This window comes from Fusarium subglutinans, assembly GCF_013396075.1.
Source record: "Fusarium subglutinans strain NRRL 66333 chromosome Unknown NRRL66333_c0000059, whole genome shotgun sequence".
Lineage (NCBI taxonomy): Eukaryota > Fungi > Ascomycota > Sordariomycetes > Hypocreales > Nectriaceae > Fusarium > Fusarium subglutinans.
In genome coordinates, this window is record NW_023502122.1 from 134,737 (window position 1) to 152,184 (window position 17,448).

General features: G+C 46.3%; 8 protein-coding genes across 8 annotated transcripts; 4 read left to right on the forward strand and 4 right to left on the reverse strand.

The window, feature by feature from the left end:
• Window positions 1-765: 765 nt before the first annotated feature.
• Window positions 766-1,233, forward strand: FSUBG_5847 (uncharacterized protein; the record flags this gene model as incomplete). The annotated part of the gene is made up of 1 exon (XM_036683987.1): window positions 766-1,233. The coding sequence occupies one exon, from the start codon at window positions 766-768 to the stop codon at window positions 1,231-1,233; it is 468 nt and encodes a 155-aa protein (XP_036538631.1).
• Window positions 1,234-1,437: 204 nt separating this feature from the next.
• Window positions 1,438-3,274, reverse strand: FSUBG_5848 (uncharacterized protein; the record flags this gene model as incomplete). Its single annotated transcript, XM_036683988.1, has 4 exons — window positions 1,438-2,001; window positions 2,075-2,971; window positions 3,032-3,119; window positions 3,204-3,274. The coding sequence occupies 4 exons, from the start codon at window positions 3,272-3,274 to the stop codon at window positions 1,438-1,440; spliced, it is 1,620 nt and encodes a 539-aa protein (XP_036538632.1).
• Window positions 3,275-4,474: 1,200 nt separating this feature from the next.
• Window positions 4,475-5,055, reverse strand: FSUBG_5849 (uncharacterized protein; the record flags this gene model as incomplete). Its single annotated transcript, XM_036683989.1, has 2 exons — window positions 4,475-4,882; window positions 4,945-5,055. The coding sequence occupies 2 exons, from the start codon at window positions 5,053-5,055 to the stop codon at window positions 4,475-4,477; spliced, it is 519 nt and encodes a 172-aa protein (XP_036538633.1).
• Window positions 5,056-5,924: 869 nt separating this feature from the next.
• On the reverse strand, window positions 5,925-8,471 carry FSUBG_5850 (P-loop containing protein; the record flags this gene model as incomplete). Its single annotated transcript, XM_036683991.1, has 7 exons — window positions 5,925-6,358; window positions 6,436-6,872; window positions 7,023-7,138; window positions 7,405-7,484; window positions 7,534-7,564; window positions 7,610-8,292; window positions 8,351-8,471. The coding sequence occupies 7 exons, from the start codon at window positions 8,469-8,471 to the stop codon at window positions 5,925-5,927; spliced, it is 1,902 nt and encodes a 633-aa protein (XP_036538634.1).
• A 2,685-nt stretch (window positions 8,472-11,156) lies between these two features.
• Window positions 11,157-11,615, forward strand: FSUBG_5851 (uncharacterized protein; the record flags this gene model as incomplete). The annotated part of the gene is made up of 3 exons (XM_036683992.1): window positions 11,157-11,289; window positions 11,337-11,386; window positions 11,442-11,615. The coding sequence occupies 3 exons, from the start codon at window positions 11,157-11,159 to the stop codon at window positions 11,613-11,615; spliced, it is 357 nt and encodes a 118-aa protein (XP_036538635.1).
• A 1,346-nt stretch (window positions 11,616-12,961) lies between these two features.
• FSUBG_5852 (bifunctional 4-hydroxyphenylacetate degradation enzyme) lies at window positions 12,962-14,089 on the reverse strand (the record flags this gene model as incomplete). Its single annotated transcript, XM_036683993.1, has 6 exons — window positions 12,962-13,166; window positions 13,222-13,318; window positions 13,367-13,623; window positions 13,674-13,732; window positions 13,781-14,019; window positions 14,068-14,089. The coding sequence occupies 6 exons, from the start codon at window positions 14,087-14,089 to the stop codon at window positions 12,962-12,964; spliced, it is 879 nt and encodes a 292-aa protein (XP_036538636.1).
• A 378-nt stretch (window positions 14,090-14,467) lies between these two features.
• Window positions 14,468-15,800, forward strand: FSUBG_5853 (uncharacterized protein; the record flags this gene model as incomplete). The annotated part of the gene is made up of 2 exons (XM_036683994.1): window positions 14,468-14,672; window positions 14,731-15,800. The coding sequence occupies 2 exons, from the start codon at window positions 14,468-14,470 to the stop codon at window positions 15,798-15,800; spliced, it is 1,275 nt and encodes a 424-aa protein (XP_036538637.1).
• Window positions 15,801-16,491: 691 nt separating this feature from the next.
• On the forward strand, window positions 16,492-17,200 carry FSUBG_5854 (carbohydrate-binding module family 13; the record flags this gene model as incomplete). The annotated part of the gene is made up of 5 exons (XM_036683995.1): window positions 16,492-16,579; window positions 16,626-16,769; window positions 16,822-16,957; window positions 17,006-17,065; window positions 17,125-17,200. 5 exons carry the CDS (start codon window positions 16,492-16,494, stop codon window positions 17,198-17,200), a joined length of 504 nt encoding a protein of 167 aa, XP_036538638.1.
• Between the last annotated feature and the right edge of the window lie 248 nt (window positions 17,201-17,448).

Sequence of the window (17,448 nt, forward strand, 5' to 3'; positions counted from 1 at the left end):
AACACGACATAGCACTAAGATGTACTAGTAATGCATCTCCAAGCCACCATTCAGTCGTTTGGCCACTTTCCCACAGGATAGAGTAAGCTATTGCTGCAAGCTTCAATAGTCTGGAGCGCTTGCCTTACTTACCTTTGAGATAAAGTCAGTTCTAGCTTGGCTTGGAAGAGAAGTCCGTGTCCTGTCAAGTCAACACTCAATACCATACTTGGTATGTGTCTAAGACTGGCGTTGATTGAGCCGTCAAATACTCGCAATGTCTTCAGCCACATTCGGAAACGAATAAGTCATGTCATAACATCGCACAACCCCCACATTGACTCAATTATTCTCCGTATGGGGTAGTATCCAGTACCGATGTAACAAGGATGGGGCTTTGATGACGATCGGACCAAATTATTCGAAATATACGACTACCGACTCTGGCAGCCTAGAAGGATGATGGGGCAGTGTGCTGATCTTTCAGGCGGTTTCGCGATCAGCATTAAAGGAAGCGGGTCGATTACTTGTTATAGTATCTCTTTCGAGCGGTGTATCAAAAGTTGGATTTGAACCCTAGATATCGTGATAACTTCCAAGGAACTGAGGTCTCGGTATGCTCAAATTGGTATGACAGAGAGCTTGATAGAACCTCAAAGGAAGATTGCTTTGCTGTTGAAGGAAAACTTATAAATGGCTCTGAGGTCGCCACGTTCTGGGTTGATATCGACAACCATTCACACACAACTTCATTTAAGAACCGTTCAAAAATACACTTGATCCATTATGTCACTCAAAGCCCTCCTTATCACTACCGCAATGGTCAGCTCCGCCCTCGCCGCTAACAACCTCAACTTCATCTACTCCCGCGGCGACTTCGCAACCGGCGGCCCAGGCGGCACCCAAACCGGCCACACGAGCGGTCTGACCATCACCGATAGTACGGGCAAGGAGCTCTACAGCGAATCCTACCCGGGCAACGCGTCTCCCTGCGCCAACCCCAACATGGAGCTCAAGATCAAGTCGTCTTGCTGGGAGGGAGAGTTTTCCTTCAACTGTGCTGCCAGTGCCTTTGGAAGAATTAATGGCTGTGAAGTCAAGGCTGGAGATGATAAATTTCCGGGAAAGGTTGACTCTGATGAGAACTTTACGGGCATCTCGGTTTCGGTTCAGGATGTTTGTGGTGGTGGATTTGCGACTGGTGGGGATTGTGGGGAGGGGGCTACTTTTGAGATTGCGTCTCACAACCCTTAGGTGCAGAGATGCATAGACTGTTGGAAAAGTCGAATATCGTTAGGTTGAGTTTCCTGACTGCATCTGAAATCACTATTTGCAGTTGAGACTTGTGGCTGAGAGCTAAAATCAGCAGAGAGAACTTATTACTTGGGTTCGCATTAAGATCAATAAAAGCAAACGATGCGCATTTTTCACACAGATTTCGTGATAGTAGATGATCTCCTAAACCACTTTCACGCCAGTATCGATCACTTTCCGCTGAGACTTGCCACCAGGGTCTTCCATTTCTCGCTCCATGTTTGTCTCCAAAGCATCCCAAGCTGCATGTGGCAAGTTTCCATGGATACTCCAGCCGCCTCTAGGATCATCAATGACTCTTATCACAATCGGCTCCATGGTTAACTGTACTGGTCTCTCTACTGACACTCCTTCTCCGAAATTCGGATTCGAGAGTCCTAGATTGACGAAAGATGTGATGAGGCATCGCTGATTGCTGAGCTTCGCTTGCGGAATTGCAATGCGGTTTGCGTTGCCGCAATTCATCCTGAAATCCAGAAATTCAGAGACGTAGTCTGGACTTTTGAACTTCTCTACAGAACGGCGAGTTGTAAGCGCCAGATCTACAAGTGATGCATTCTGAAGTGCGCCAGATTGAACACTCGGCATGACGGCCAGGCCTAAAACGTTGCCGGATACAGTCGGAGAGATGAGAGCATGCTTGCCACGCAGATTCACAGCTCGAGATAAGGTAGTCGATGTTTTTGGTTGATAAATTCCGCACGTTGCCTACTACTTTATCAGCCTGTTCACTTCGGATGGATACAATCGAAGCAGTGAACCTAGCGGGTTATTATCCTACCTTGTAAAACCAGCTGGCAACGATGTCATTTCTCGAGAGTACTACCCCTGGCTCAGCGTTTGACCTTACGCGCGTAACCAGACCCGTAACGAGCTTTGGGGGCAAGTACGCCGTTCCAAATGTGCGCGGGTAACGAAGACTATAAATTTTGGAGAGTAGTTTCAACTTCAATCCACTCCAAAGAGTGACGGCCGCCCATCCTGGAAGGGAGGAGGGGGAATTTGTCTGAAGAGTACTGATTAATTCATCCAAGTTAGGTCTGCCCTTGAGTCCCTCGCTCTCCGGTCTCTGGTTATCCGGATTGTGCGTGCGCATGCCAATTTCCTTCGCGAGAAGGCATTCCCACTCGGCCACTATCAGTCTCAGGGCGGGTGCATCGAGTACGACGTGCTGCCATGCGACGCACATCAGAGTTAGGTCTTTGGCGATCACAAAATGAAGATGCATCAACCGCTCATTCTGGGCTACACACTGGTGGGCTGTTTTCGTGAAGGCTGCTAGAGGCTGTAGGCAGGGGACCTTACGAGGGTCGAATCGTTTAACAGAAGGTGACGCCGATCCACTAGGAATGTAGTTGGGAAGAATCTGGTGCAGGGCTCGGTCTGGTGCTTTGAAAGTAGTGACCCTAAAGGGCTCCGACCGCTGCGGCGATGCTTCGGGGATATCGATTTTGAACTTTAGCCGGAGACTATCAGTGCCTGAGAAAAGTGCATATATGAACATGAAATAGTACCAAGAATGGATGGGACTTCTTACACGTTTATCCCTCCATGCCAAGCGCCCGGCCAGCCACGGAGCTTTACGAAGAACCGACAGTTTGAGTGTGTTACTCATCCGTTCGATGTTTACATTTCCCTTGAGCGCCCATCCAAGGATCGGCGTCATGTTCTGATAAAGCTAGGAGCCACTTAGAACCTACTGCCGAACATGTTCGCACGGCCTCATAAGTTAACGTACCGGCTCGCAATCCCATATGGTTAAAGGGTGTGTATTCTTTTCGCTAGCAGTTGTTTTCCCATAGTACCTCCTGCTATGGTAAAAGGGACTATAAACTGAGTCAGAATCTCTCGTCCTTGAGGGTTATACCTCAGAAGCGTGATGCGTACTCATTTCTAGGCTAGTCACTTACACTTCTTGTGCTGTTTTAATTGTCTTCACGACACTTGCGCGGTAGCGTGTTTTGAGAAGTAAGAACAACATTGTAAAGTCAAACAAATTCGATGATCATTTGTCAGATAGCTTATTTTAATAGCATTGCGATACCGATTGTGAGATGAATGTGGAGACAAAAATAAGATGAAAAAGCAAATTCGTGGAACATGAATGTGAGTGATCTCGAGAAAGAACAGCTTTCAGGACGAGAGGGAATGTCAGACAGCACTGAGCTTATTAACATAGGTCACCAACTTCTAGTGAAGCGATAACAATTTCAGAAGATGGTGCATAATCTCTGACTGCTTGCGACCAAAATTGGGATGTCATTGGTTCATTGACGCGGATTTGTAATACTCATGTCATGCCGTCTAATAAATCCGGTCTCTGCAGCAGGCTTACTAACAAAACCATAACAGACCCCTGCATGCACATGAAATTCCTGGCGGCCTTGCGTATCAACAACGCTTAGTCATTATGGAACATTGCAAATGGTTTCCTATCCCTTAATTCTAGAACTTCTGCGTTTGGGTTTGAGGTATCCACTGACTTGGATAATAAGCTCGACGGTATAACACGGTTTGCATATCCACTGGATGAAACCTGCACAGTCCATTCTGCAGTCCTGAACCTTGACCCGTTCTAGTCCTAGGTTGCGAGGTACGGTAGGTATAGGACGCTTAGAACCTGCCATACATTATGTTTATGCAGTTGTTTGATATGAATTGGTGTATTTATGTTGTATGCTGTTCAAATCTGCCATTTGGGCTACAATCTTGAAGAATCCATGCTTGCACGTGAGGCCACAGCACCTTAGCTCACATCCGTAGCTTCGTAGTAACGAATAAAGCAGCAAGAGTCAAAGATCTGCCAACTGTCAGCGTTAGCTACGTTTCTCCCATGGAAGATAAATTTTATAAGAGCGGCCATTCAAGTATCACCGTCCTATTCACCATCTGAACCGACCTAGAAGATGTTAAGGACGGTTGGATCGGATGAAGTAGAAGCGCTGTGGAATATGCGGTAAGACCAGACCTAATGCAAGGAGCTTTCAGATAGTGGTCGGGATGTCTGGGGAAGAAAAAAGTCACTGATCTTAAAATTTCCGAGTTCATCATGTGTCGATAGCAATTTGTCCTTTAGGATATTCATAAAAGTGACCATTTTAGTTAACTGATTATCTTGCTCATTATATACACTGAGTATATAGAATCTCACAAAAGTCATCAAACTAATAAATTGACAACTTTAGGCAGTGCATTTGTCAAATCCTTGATCGCCACCGGGCGTCATGCTCCTATGGCACATAACGCCGCAAAGATGCCCGTTCTCCGCCGTAAAGACAACACGACATTCTCCAGGCTTATTAGCTTGGTCGGACTTTGACTTGTTGGGATCAAAATGCACCGCTCCAGTGCCCTCAGACGAGCGCTGAAAGATCGGAAATTCGTAAATCTTGACCGGGTGCTTCTTTGAATTGCAGGCAGTGTCGCCGAACTTGATGTTGCCAAAATTGCTGAACTCGTGGGGATAACCGCTCTTGGTGGGATATTTCTGAGTGCTCGGGTTATAGAGACCTTTCACTCGATTGTACTCCTCGCGGGCCTGTTGTACAGTAAAGATAAAAGTACCGGTGCTGACTTTGCAGGTAACACGCTAGACCAATCAATTAGACTAATTCACTTGGAGTCGTGATGTTTAGGGTGGCTTCTACTTACTGCTGGCATTCCACGAGCCTCGAGACCTGTGTTCGATTCTGAAGGTATAGTAGCGGCAATAGCTTGACCAGTGAGTAAGAGGACAACGCTTAAGCCTTGTAGCCCAATCATATTGATACAAGTGTTTCGAAATCCTTGCAATAATTCTGAAGAAAGACGATGCTGCTCGAGATAATCCTAAAGACGAGGAAAATCAAGATCATTTATAGAGGCAGCTGTCGCATAAGAATACGAGGAATAAGACTTCAAATACTAAGATTTTCGGGATTACAATCCTACGGCCATAGTCCGAGGAGCATCATATCAGCCTTCCTGGAGTGGAAGGTCGTTTTCCAGGGTAATACGAGGTATTGAGCACAAGAGCTCTTTGTCCCCTAAACTATTGTTCTTTACCAAACTCAAGCTGAGCTCGAATTACTAGGATCAACATTTAGTAAGCTCTTAGGCTTGTCTTTATACTTGGATGACTGAGCCATCCCCCTGTCTTTCCAATTTAATGTACAGGGGCAACGCTCAAGACGGATCAGCTAGGTACTCAGCTCGTCCCGCAAGCAGGCGGTCGGATAATAGTAAACTCAATGCAACATGTAAAAGGAAATGATATGCCTCTTCCCCTGTTCCTCAGACCATTTGAAGGCCATGAAGCGGGCCTGATGTGTCGGGTCGGCCACCGCCAGACAAAACGAGTTTTTATTCTTAAATATGCATGTAACTCCACAACAATCGGGACTGAGCGTACAGGAAGCTAGCAGTAGACATATAGTAGAGCGAAACAGGATATTAAGTTAAGGCTAATCAATTTCTACTGCTTGTTCAAGCCGCACTTGCTCAAAGCAGAAAGATTTATCATTCCAGCATACAAGTGCTCAGTGTATATTGTATACTCAGCAAGACCAATATCAGCTGTCAAATTAGAGGGTGTGTTCCCGTCTTGTTGTAGTCTTGGAATGATACCAATATGAAATACACGGCTGGCTGAATCACTCGCTCACTGTTTCCATGGCAGTCTCCGCCTCCAAAAAAACCTCCCTCAGCTCATCATTTGCTAAAGAGTGATTTCTCAACTCAATAAATCGTGATCGCCAAAAAGCCCAACGCTCCAAATTGAACCCAGATCTCCCTTTCCATAGCTGCCCCCGATTACTTGAGTCTTGGAGGGCATTCTCTCTGCACATGTGATAAATGTGCTGCGACGACAGAATAAACCAAGTCGCCGCTGCCGGAGCAAAACAATCGATGATGTTTTGAGCTTCCCTTCTGCTGCCGTTCTCTAGCCCTAGCTTGATACTTTCCAAAGCGCGGTACAAACCTCCATAGAGGTTTTCAATCGTGAGATATGCGGCTAGGCCATTCATGTTGACCCAACGCCGAATAGCTTCAGGTGGAATGGTAGCTTGATTCGTAATTCCTGCTTCTATTGATTTTGTTAGATTGCTACATTCACTTTTTTGAAAGGGTTGCAGAGCAAGAATCTCAGGATCAAATACTTACGATTCCATCTTTCAGTAAAGAAAAGCGACAAGTCCGGTAAGTCCTGCCATAAACACCTGCCGTCCTCCATGATAGCAGTACTGGGGAGGTCACGCAGGGCCTTAATCAAAGAGACGAACTTTTGCATTTGTTGACTTTGGTAGTCAAGCTGGACAGCGATTTGGAACGCAAGGTCCCAAAAGGCGGCAAGGAAACCTCCTAGTGATTTTCTATTCCCGTCTTTTTCAGGTTGGTGCGGAAAAAGATTATCAATTTGTGCAGCGGCTTCTGGAGTAGTAATGCTCTGTTTCTCTGAAAGGTAGGATGTAAGGATCAAGGTAATTTTCTGTTCAGTGTCTGCCATCTCGCTGAAATCAGTATCGAGCTGAAACTGCAGAGAATTGGCATCATCCATGGTGCTCATTGATAGAATTGCGCTGGAGAGTATAAAGGAGGGACTAATGAGGTTGCACAATGATGGTCCAAATGGATGTTGACAAGCAATTACTACCTTATGCAGCTTGCCACTTGAACGGAGTGACTATCAAACTGGGGACATAAACGTTATTAACGGAATACGATCCGGACCCGCAATATGTCAGCATTACTAAGTTCTGTGTCCTGAGGTACGCAAAGCATTGACTGTGGGGTCAACGTCGCGATTCGTTCCAACACCGACAGTGGGAAAGCATCGGTGATCAAAGCTGCAAGCCAGAGAGTGGTACTATGTAGCTATAGTCCTTGGGCTAAAGTCAACTTTGCTGCTATAGAACGTAAGTGTACTTGCATCTCAGCAAAAGCATCTTTACAAGCTCTTTTAGGTAATACATCTAGCTACATTTATCAGATGAATATACTGTAGCATAAATAGACCGAGTAAACAGATACCAGTCTTGTATTAGCTGCTTGGGCCATCGGCACTTCTCAGAGTATATCTTGGCTATACTAACATCAATCTCTCATCACACGTCCAGATATCCGCCAACCCACCATCTCCCAGTTGTCAAACTGGTCCTCATCGATGTCGCATGAAACCGGCTTCTGTAACCCGTTTGATACTAGGGAGCTTGCTGTAGTTATAGGATAATACATTCTGTCTTAGCAACTGTATCAACAAACCCCATAAACCCTTGTGTCTAATAAAGTAGCACTGTTAGCCCCTCATCAGTTCTGAGTGAAGTGCCTGTGAACTTACAACTGCCCCACCCAGGCTAGACTTTTGTGCCTGAAATTCCCGAAGCCTCTCTTGCATATCCTGAATCTCTGACTGTGCCGCCTTTCGTTCTCGTCTCAATGACTTGATCTCTCGTCTGAGGCGAGCGACGACTTCTCCTAGATCTTCATCGAGCTGTCTTCCAGCCGACGTAAGCGCAACCCTTCCATTATTAAGTGCAAGTTCGGTCTGAAATTGTAGAGGCTGAGGACTTGGAAAGTCGAACACCTTGCGAATGATATTCAAGGCTGAGTTCTGATTGTCATCGTGGCGAACAATTTGCGCTCCAAGTGCCTCCATGTCGCCCCAGACATCATTGCGTTCTTTTCTTTCCTGGGTTTGTTGATCGCCATGCGTATCATCTCTGAGCATACCCCACATTGTTGTCGCGATGATGACGCGGTTGTATGCATCCTCACCAAGAATTCTTTTGAACAGCCGAGTCCGTTTCATTTCGTTACCTTGAAGCCTGGTGCCATGGATAGGCTGCAGAAGAATAATTCCATTCAATAGTGTACCGTTTTCATAAGTTGCGGATAGGTAATTTGCGACCAGTTGTAGGATGTCCCCATCAGACTTGAAAGTGTCATCAAAACCGGGCGTATCAATCAGCGTTACTTGATTGCCATCAAGGTTAAACGTGACCGATTCGATGTCTTGTGTACCTGGACTGACTGTTAGTCTAGACTTCTAGCTTAGGCGTAAAGTGAGGGACTCTCTTACATGAGTCGATCCCATGGCCGATCTCCAAGTCTGTTCGATTGGCAGCCTTGCTAACAAATGTCGTCTTTCCAGCACCGGTAACGCCAATTACTGCGATAATAATGTTTGTAGACGGCGCCATTATGCGTTGGATATTGAAGAGTCCTGCTTCTTTGACTGGGTGAAATAGTTGAATCGTAACAGGCCGCCTATTGGATTAAATAAGTAGGTTAGACAATGTCGCTATGACTTAGAAGCAGTCTTTGATTGTGAGTTCAGCTCACTTTAAGACACATTTAAGCCAGCGTTAGTCATAGGTGGTGGTGACGCAATTGCACCTTGATAGCTGATACCCTCTTGACCTGTTTTTAAGACGACAGAGGTGATAAAGGCCACCACCAAGCCCTGGGGCTAATCATTTGCAAAGCGGTCGGCGTGCCACAGGAGCATATTCCGGCCCTTTTCCTCCTCAGTGGTTCTTAAGTGTAAAAATGGTGACGTGTGCTGCATTTGACTCAACACTAGCCGTTGCGAGGCTGGAAAGCATAAGAATGATTTGCTGTCTCCCAAGCCTCGTCTCGCCTTCGGCCAGGAGGATGTAGTATACAACGTGATATCGCCTGATGTTCAGGAAATAGAAATATCATGACGTTTCCTGGATTTGTGTTGTTGTAAGAGCTCTCACAAGGCTTGAAAGGGTAAAAATGATTTGCTTCTCTTGAAAGCCTCACTTCGTATTCGAATTGCGTTATCTCACCCTGCCGCTCGGACACGTCGGTCTGCACCAATCATGGTAAGTAAGAATTGTTCTTAGATCATGCTATTTAACAGAAATCAATGCCTTTCATAAATGTCTCTACACACCCAGGATCTAGATCTCTTCTAGTCAAAGTTCAAGATATATCAACCTTGCCTCCATTATAACTTCTTCTATGAAACAAATCATGGAAGACACGTGGCATTTAGTTCCAAGGTATTACTATTGGATTATTTGCAATTTGATGGTATCTGATAGAGTATAGTGAGCCTACTGAGAGACAACACACACCGCCAAATGCAGATAAGCATAGGATTCTCCTCCTTGGGGCTACCGGGGTTGGCAAGTCTTCATTCATAGCCCGCACTGCTAGATGTGAGGCAAGAATTGGCCATTCTATGGTTTCTTGTGAGTTATACTCTAACTAAAGCTCCAAGCAAGTCACTTATTATGTTCTTATAGGCACGACTCACTGCGCGTCTTACGACGTCTCTGAAAGTGGTTCAACTTTTACTTTGATTGATACCCCCGGCTTCAATGATACAACCCGGGATAATATGGATATTTTAAGAACTATCATAAGATACCTTGAAACAGGTTCAGGACACTGTCTTGCTGGTATAATTTACTTACACAGAATTACGGACACAAGAGTTTGCGGTGCGGACTTCCTCAACCTACAGATGCTTAAGGCTCTCGCCGGTCCACACTTCTACTCTCGTGTAGTAGTAGCTTCCACTATGTGGGATACCATTCCTAACGAAGAACTGGGCCAGATATGTCAGGGCCGTGAAGTAGCACTGAAAAGCTCCGAAAGGTATTGGCAAGATATGATTGCTGGCGGTTGTGAATATTTTCGGTTCCTCGGTGATGAGGAATCTGGGCTGCAGATTCTGCGTCGTTTCGTGTCCTGCCAATCTCTCGAACCTCCCGCAATTATCGCGCAGCTCAATCAAAGGAGGCCGTTTGAGGAAACCGATGCAGGGTGTATCCTTGTAGAGGATCGCCGTCGACGCGAGCAGGCGAGGCTGAGAGAGTTATTAGAAGCCAGAGAAGAGGAGGGAATGGCCTGGAGATTGGAACAGCAGATAATCGCACAGAAAAATGCTCATGGGCTTGCAACATATACTGGAGAAGGTAGGCATCGCTTCAACACGGATCGCAATCCCTGTCACCGTGGCTACCCACGAGGCCCTGAGCATGGGGACAATGCTCCTTTTTCTGACATAGTTAGATGGCTCGCCATGTCAGGGTGTGGACTTAGATATCGATGAAGTTCGACTTTGGCGGAAATTATTATTGGTAGTCGTGAATTAAATTAAAGAGCTATTCTTACCACTATGCTTCTTCCTTACTTCACCACCAATGATCATATCTTCATGCCAATCATGGCAGAACAGAATATCTACTTCTAATGCTTGGCATATATCTCCATTTCCGGTTATTTAATATAATTGATGTTCCATTGAAGACCAGGATCTACAGCATACTTGATTTGGCGTCAGGTCCATCCAGTAAGTTGGTCGCTGATGCCAAGAGCCAGGGGCAGGCACAGAAGATGCTGAGAAGAGCAATAGGTCTCTTAATAAGAGCTCTATAGAACGTTCGACCCTTTGAACAAGTGATCTCTACCAATATGCTCACAAGAGTAACATATGCACTTACAGCCACAAGAAGTAGGTGTCTTGTTACACACGAACCCCGCGTTTGACAAAGTCGATGGAAGCCTAACTGTTGAGCCCGTTAACCGAACTTCTGCCGAGGCGACTTGAATCGGACGCGGCCAGCTGCATGTATGTCTTTGCGCTTTCGGGCACGATGAGGAATTTGTTGCACTATTCCGACTGCTTTTCGTCGAGCTTGCTAGAGATGGAGTAGAGTGAGAGCCCCGGAGCTCATACAACATGTCCTCCTCCGTGACCGGCCACCTGAATCTACCGTCCCCACATCCTCTCGGAAGTTCCGCGGGGTAGCGGGCGAGGTATATCCGAACTGCCGTCAGAGATGTATAACTAACCTCATCTCATACAACACTTAGCCAAATAGTCCTCCAAGCAAAATACCATCAAAATGTCTACAAGAAAAGGTCCATTCCGACTCGTCACCGTCAACACGGCGCCAGAGCGCGCAAAGCGCCTCATCGGACGCTTGATCACCGAACTGCAAGATGACTATGAGATTATCTACGTGGCTAACTGCTCGAGTAAGTTTCCCAAGAGTGCAATTCGGACACGTGACTAATCAATCTAGGCATCGATGAGGTGGTTCCGAAAGTAACAGAGCACAAGCCGAATGTATTGGTGAGTGGGATATGACCCAGAAAGTTTATGCGATGAGTCTAACTTTGTTTCTCAGTTCTCGGCTTCCATGTGGACTGCGGAAGAGGCGGAGCAAATTCACTCATTGGCAAAGTCTATTGTGCCTGATATCAAGCTTCACGCTATTCCGACGGGATTGCAGGTTGAGAAGGGACCGGATGCTATTGTGGAGTATCTGGTTGAGAAGGTCCCTCCTCTGCTGGATAGCTAGATCACAAAGATGGGAAGGTCAGGCAGATATCACCAATAAATCTTGGATACCAGGCTGATTATGCAACACGATGCACGTGTTGAATCTATCGTCTTACATACTGAATCTACATATCATGGTGAGCATGGCTGCCTAACTGTTCCCAATCTCTTCACCCTGCAGCAAAGATCATACAGACTTTCCTTGCAAACTCAAACACGTCCCTCACGCATCTCCCGCACGGATGACAAATCTGTGCCGCTCAGTCTGAAGGGTTATATTCCAAAAGCTCTGTATTACTAGCACAACCAAACAAGAGTGGTGTAGTAGGTAATGCACTCCCTTCAGATTGTAAGATCTGAACCCAAAATCCCAAAGTCCACCCTTTCAACTCCCTTACCTTCACCACAAAAAGAGCAGAGACAACAGCAGCGCCCTCTGAAAGAGCAGTTACCAACAGCAGTTACAACTCCTATCCTCCCCTGGAAGAGCAGTGATAACAGCGCCTCCCACTCCAGAAGAGCAGAGATAACAGCAATTGGAAAAAGAAAAGAAGAAAAAACAGCCTACCTACTACACCACTCACTTTTTTTGCCATTTATATATAACAAATAGATATCCTTTTGCCTCATACTGTCTATTGTTCACTGCTTACTGTTTATTGGTAATGTGAATACCTAATATTCGATGCACAGAGGTCTTAGCCCCGAGTGATGTGATGGATATTGATGTCAGGCAGATGCAATGTAAGAATGCCCCAAGCAATGAAGATGGTGTCTCTGACATCTTCTGTGCTCTTGGCTGTTCGTGAAAATTGTGTGCTGTGTTTAACCTTTATGACAGAGTCACTCTGTAGCCCAAGTGCTCTTTGCCAAAGTTTGTTGGAGTGTGTGCCTCTGAGTGGTTGGATTGACTTATCCATCTCTGACAAACTTTAACAACATCCTCAGACACGTCCACCTCACAGATGACTAACACTGAGCACGAAACCAAGCCTTATATTCCAAAAACGCTGTATTTCTAGCACAACCGAACAAGAGTGGTGTAGTGGGCAAGAACAAAGAACCACGAACTCAAAGACTTAGAACTCAACTCTCTAGAGTCCATCGCTACAATTCCCGCTTCAAAGACCGACAACCACCGTGGAAAGAACAGGATAACTGTAATATCTTTCCCGCCATACAACGAGATACCACTACTGAAAGAACAGAGATAACTGTAATCAGAAAGAACAGTGATAACAGTATCAAATAAAGAAACAAAAAAGAAAAGAAAAAAAGCCCACTACACTACTCATCCTTTTTTTGCAAATTTTATAAAATAAATATGATCTTTGTTTCTCTGAATATCTATCATGAGGCGTCTGACTATTCGTTCTCAAAGGTATTAACCAACGTCCCAATATGTGGCAGGATTTCAACTCTGAACTCATCACCATGAGAAAGAGTTTCTTTGGGCTTTCTGCCCATACCGACGCCGGCTGGTGTACCAGTAATAATGACAGTACCTGCTGGGAGGGTTGTTCCTTGTGACAGAAAGCTGACCAGCTTGGGAACGCTAAAGATAAGGTCGCTACGTGATGTTAGCTAATAAACCCTACGGAAAAGGGAAAGATAGAGACACATACTCCAGTGAGCAATCTTGCATAACCTCGCCATTCTTGAGACCCCGAATATGAAGTTTGGAAGCATCTGGAATCTCCGAGGTCGACACCAAAGTTGGACCTATCGCTGATTAGCTTTTTGTCGCCACCTCTAGGTATCAGGCATTACCGATAGGGCAAGCTCCATCGAAGCCCTTGGAGAAACACCACTGCGACTGGTTCAGTTGAGAGACTCGGCTCGAGACGTCATTTGCTGCTGTGAAGCCTAGGACGTAGTCCATGGCGTTCTCTTCGGAAACATTCTTTGCTGCTTTGCCGATCACGACTGCCAGCTCAGATTCGTAGTCACCACTTCCGTCGTTTTGAGTGATTTTGGGGAGGAGAGTTGGAGCTGGCCAAGGGTCGCCAAGTGCTGTGTTGGGCTTACTGGAGCATACGTTAGGACATTGCCCGTTGAGAGCTGGCAGGATACTTACAGGAACAGCGTGGGGATTGTTGGGATATCCATCTTGACTTCCTTCGCATGCTGAACGTACTGCAGATAATCAGTTTCAGTCTCATTCATTTTATCTAATGTACTTACGTTCAATCCGATACATCGAATGGTTCCGACTTCCTCCTGCGCCAAAGGCGACAAGAGTCGTTCAACGGATTCCGTACGGTCTGTTCGCGAACCTGGCGACAAGACAGACCGTCCCGAAAAAACGTTGACCGCAATTTCTTTGCCTTCACGGGATGCCAAACCGACATCAAGAGAAGCTTGGACTGGCTCTCCGATCAAGATGCTTGAGGGTGCTGATTTAGGAACGAAACGCACGAGGCCTGTCTCATTGTTAGCCCTGACGCATCTGGTGGTGGGGATCCACTTACGCTTGAATGCAGAAGAAGCCATCGTGAATAGTTTGCTATTACGAGTCTCAAGTCAATGTGCAATTTCTGGTATCACTTTGTACTCGCGATATTATTTACTCTGATGAACGAAGCCGCCCGCCAACTCCGCTATTATCTGCCGACCTCCTGTATCGGAGCCCCCGGATATCCCGCTCACCCACTCCAACCCCGCATTTGGTGATGACGGAAAACCCGGAGACCAATCAACAACTACCAGTCGTCGTAAGAAAGACGGATATCAGAAGCCAGAAACGTATGATACATCCGTTGTATTTTGAGGGGATCGCGTCGTTACAAATTGAAACAGACATTCATACTCCAGCTTTGTAGGCACTGAAGCCAGCACTTGATCTTATTGTCACCCACGCAAGCATCAATCATGGCTTCGCAATCCGGCTCTGATGGGGCCTTTCGCCAGTATCTTCCTGACCTAAACCAGCCGCGCTTCCAGAATATGAAGAAGCAGGATTCTTATGAATATGCTGATATTTTCAAGAAAGAGGGCCAACCGCCTTGGCTTCATGGATTATACCTGCACTGGCGCGATTTGTTCAAGGAGCCTTATAAGGGTATCACAAATGATGGTATGCGATACCCTCCGCTGAGATGAGCATATCATTAAAACCGACTAACGCGACGCAGGTGTCGTTAGGGACGGCCTATTTGAGCTGCAAGATGATGGTATACCCATCGACACTATCGTAGAGGCCGTGGATAGCCTGTGCGCCAATCTGAGCGAGGACCAGAAGCTCAAGACATGCTATCATATCGATAGCCCCGAATGGCGCTCATGGTCAAACCCTGAGTTTCTCCTCAGCGACAAAGGCATTCGACTCGATGAACTCTCAAACGATTTGAGGTCAAAGGTGCTTAAAGTTCTGGAACTCACGCTCTCGCTAGAAGGTTACCAAAAAGCCCTTGGAGCCATGCGCGTCAATCACTTCCTAGGCGAACTAGTTGAGACACCTGCCGTCATGAACGAATTCTCTTACAATTTTGTTCTATTCGGTGAACCCTCGACAACTCGACCTTGGGGTTACTCATTCTACGGCCATCATCTGTGTCTGAATATCTTTCTGTACAAGACCCAGATCGTGGTGTCACCGTGGTTCACGGGCGCGGAGCCTAATCTCATTGATGAGGGACCGTACAAGGGTACACGAATCTTAGACAGAGAGGAAGCTCTCGGATTACGTCTGATGCAGAGTCTTTCATCAGAGCAGCAAAAGGCTTCGCAAGTGTATAAGCTTATGAAAGATCCTGCGATGCCTCATGGACGATGGAATCATGATGATCAACGCCATCTATGCGGTGCTTACCGCGACAACAGAATCGTTCCCTACGAAGGCATTCTCGTGTCGGACATGTCAACCCAACAGCAGGAGTACATCCTCGGCATCGCAAATGAGTTCTTCCTCTATTTACCTGAAAAAGCTAGAAAGCTACGCCTGGAACTGCTGAAGAAGTGGTTTCATGAGACGTACTGGTGCTGGATCGGAGGGTACGGTGATACTGATCCGTTTTACTATCGGATTCAGAGTCCGGTTGTGATATTTGAGTTTGATCACCATTCAGGCGTGTTTTTGAATAATGAGGAACCTGCCAAGTTCCACATTCATACGCTCATGAGGACACCGAATGGAGGGGATTACGGTATGGCGCTGAGGCCGTTGATACCGGGGATTAAGCAGGAGTTTCTTTGGGAGGGGTAGGCATCGAAGATGGATATGCCTCAATGGTAGAATAGTCGGTATAGCATGAATGTAGTAGTTCTGAACGTGGCGTTGATTTGGGCGAGCTGAGACTGGGGAATGTGAGCTGATTTCGATACCCATATTCCATGATGATACATTTGCAGCTGCCGGCATATCTATGTGTAATAGAATGTACCGTAACTTTTCAGACAGTTGAAGTGATGTTAAGCGGGGTCTATGGAATTGTGGCTAGCTGAGACGTGCCGTCATGCAGTGAGATTTCGGCAGCGTCCGAGCGGAGATACTACCATTGAGCATGTTTTGGGAATAGGGCGGGACTTTCACCAGCTGAGGGGAGTTCAATGACCAATTTCATATTAGCGGTACCTGTGTTGTTAAACTGTCGTGCCCATGTCGCAGATATTGGAAGGCCTCGTTTTTGGTGAAACTAGGAAATCAAGTCTCTTATTCGACAGACTTCAATACTCGAGCTTCACCGAGATTCCACCATTATTACAAATGGATAGCTGAGATCCTTATTAGGGGAGGGATCAACATCGTTCAGCTGGACGTCGAAGATATATCTACTTTAGCTAACGTGTAGAAAAGGTATAAAGGCCGTCGGTTGTGCCTCTCCTGTGTAATAACAAACACTTTTCATCACACCAACAATACACTACTTACAGCAAACCACAAAAGAATCATCAACATGTCCATGATCAGCGCCCACGACCTCGAAGGCAAGACCGTAGCCTTCGTCAACTTCGCAACCGGCACCGCCATCGATCTCAAAGATGGTACGCCCTTCTTCACACTCTTCTTCTCGCTCTAACACAAAACTAGGCTTCACTAACCCCCCCGACGGCACTCCCTGCATCGGATGGCAAGCCCATCTGAACGAGAACCAGCAGTGGAAGTGCGTTAAGTATCAGCATGGTCCTGATGATCAGCCTCAGTTCAGACTTCAGAACGTCAGGGCTTCTGGACGTAAGTGCCTCTACTGACCTACATGAAGGATGTGGTACTGAATCTTGAGTAGGAGCTATGGATCTGTACAACGGAGGTACTTCTGATGGTACTGAAATCGTTGGCTGGCAGTATGGTGGTTTTGGAGGGCATCAGCTTTGGTGCATCCGTCCTGTTGGATACTTCCCCGCTCATGGAACTATTGTCAAGTAAGTCAGCCTAAGAGGCGAGTATCGACGTACTGACCAGAATTGTAGGATTGAGAACATCCCAAATGGAACCTGGGTTACCCTCCAAGGTGGCAGCGCTCAGTACGGGTGAGTAGTCCTTTCTTTGTGAAAGTTGGAGAACGCTACTGACTATAATACTTTCCAAGTACTCGCATTGTTGGGTCGCATGGATCCCTCAACGATCTCCGTACTGACCAGCTGTGGATTCTGAAGTTGATCTAATTTGCATCAATGACTATTAGGAAATGTCTTGACTGGCACATCTGCACCCCAGGACTTTTCGCATTCAGCCTTCCAACGCACGAGAACTTGTACAACTGATAGCAAGGCATGTCTTCAACTCCCTTTGAGACTTCTATAGTTAAGTATCAAGCTATTGTCTATCATTCTTTTCCCTCTTTCCAGTGTGATAAACACCTTGAACCGACCTCTACTGAATCCACCGTCAAAGATAAAAGTCGCAATGAAGC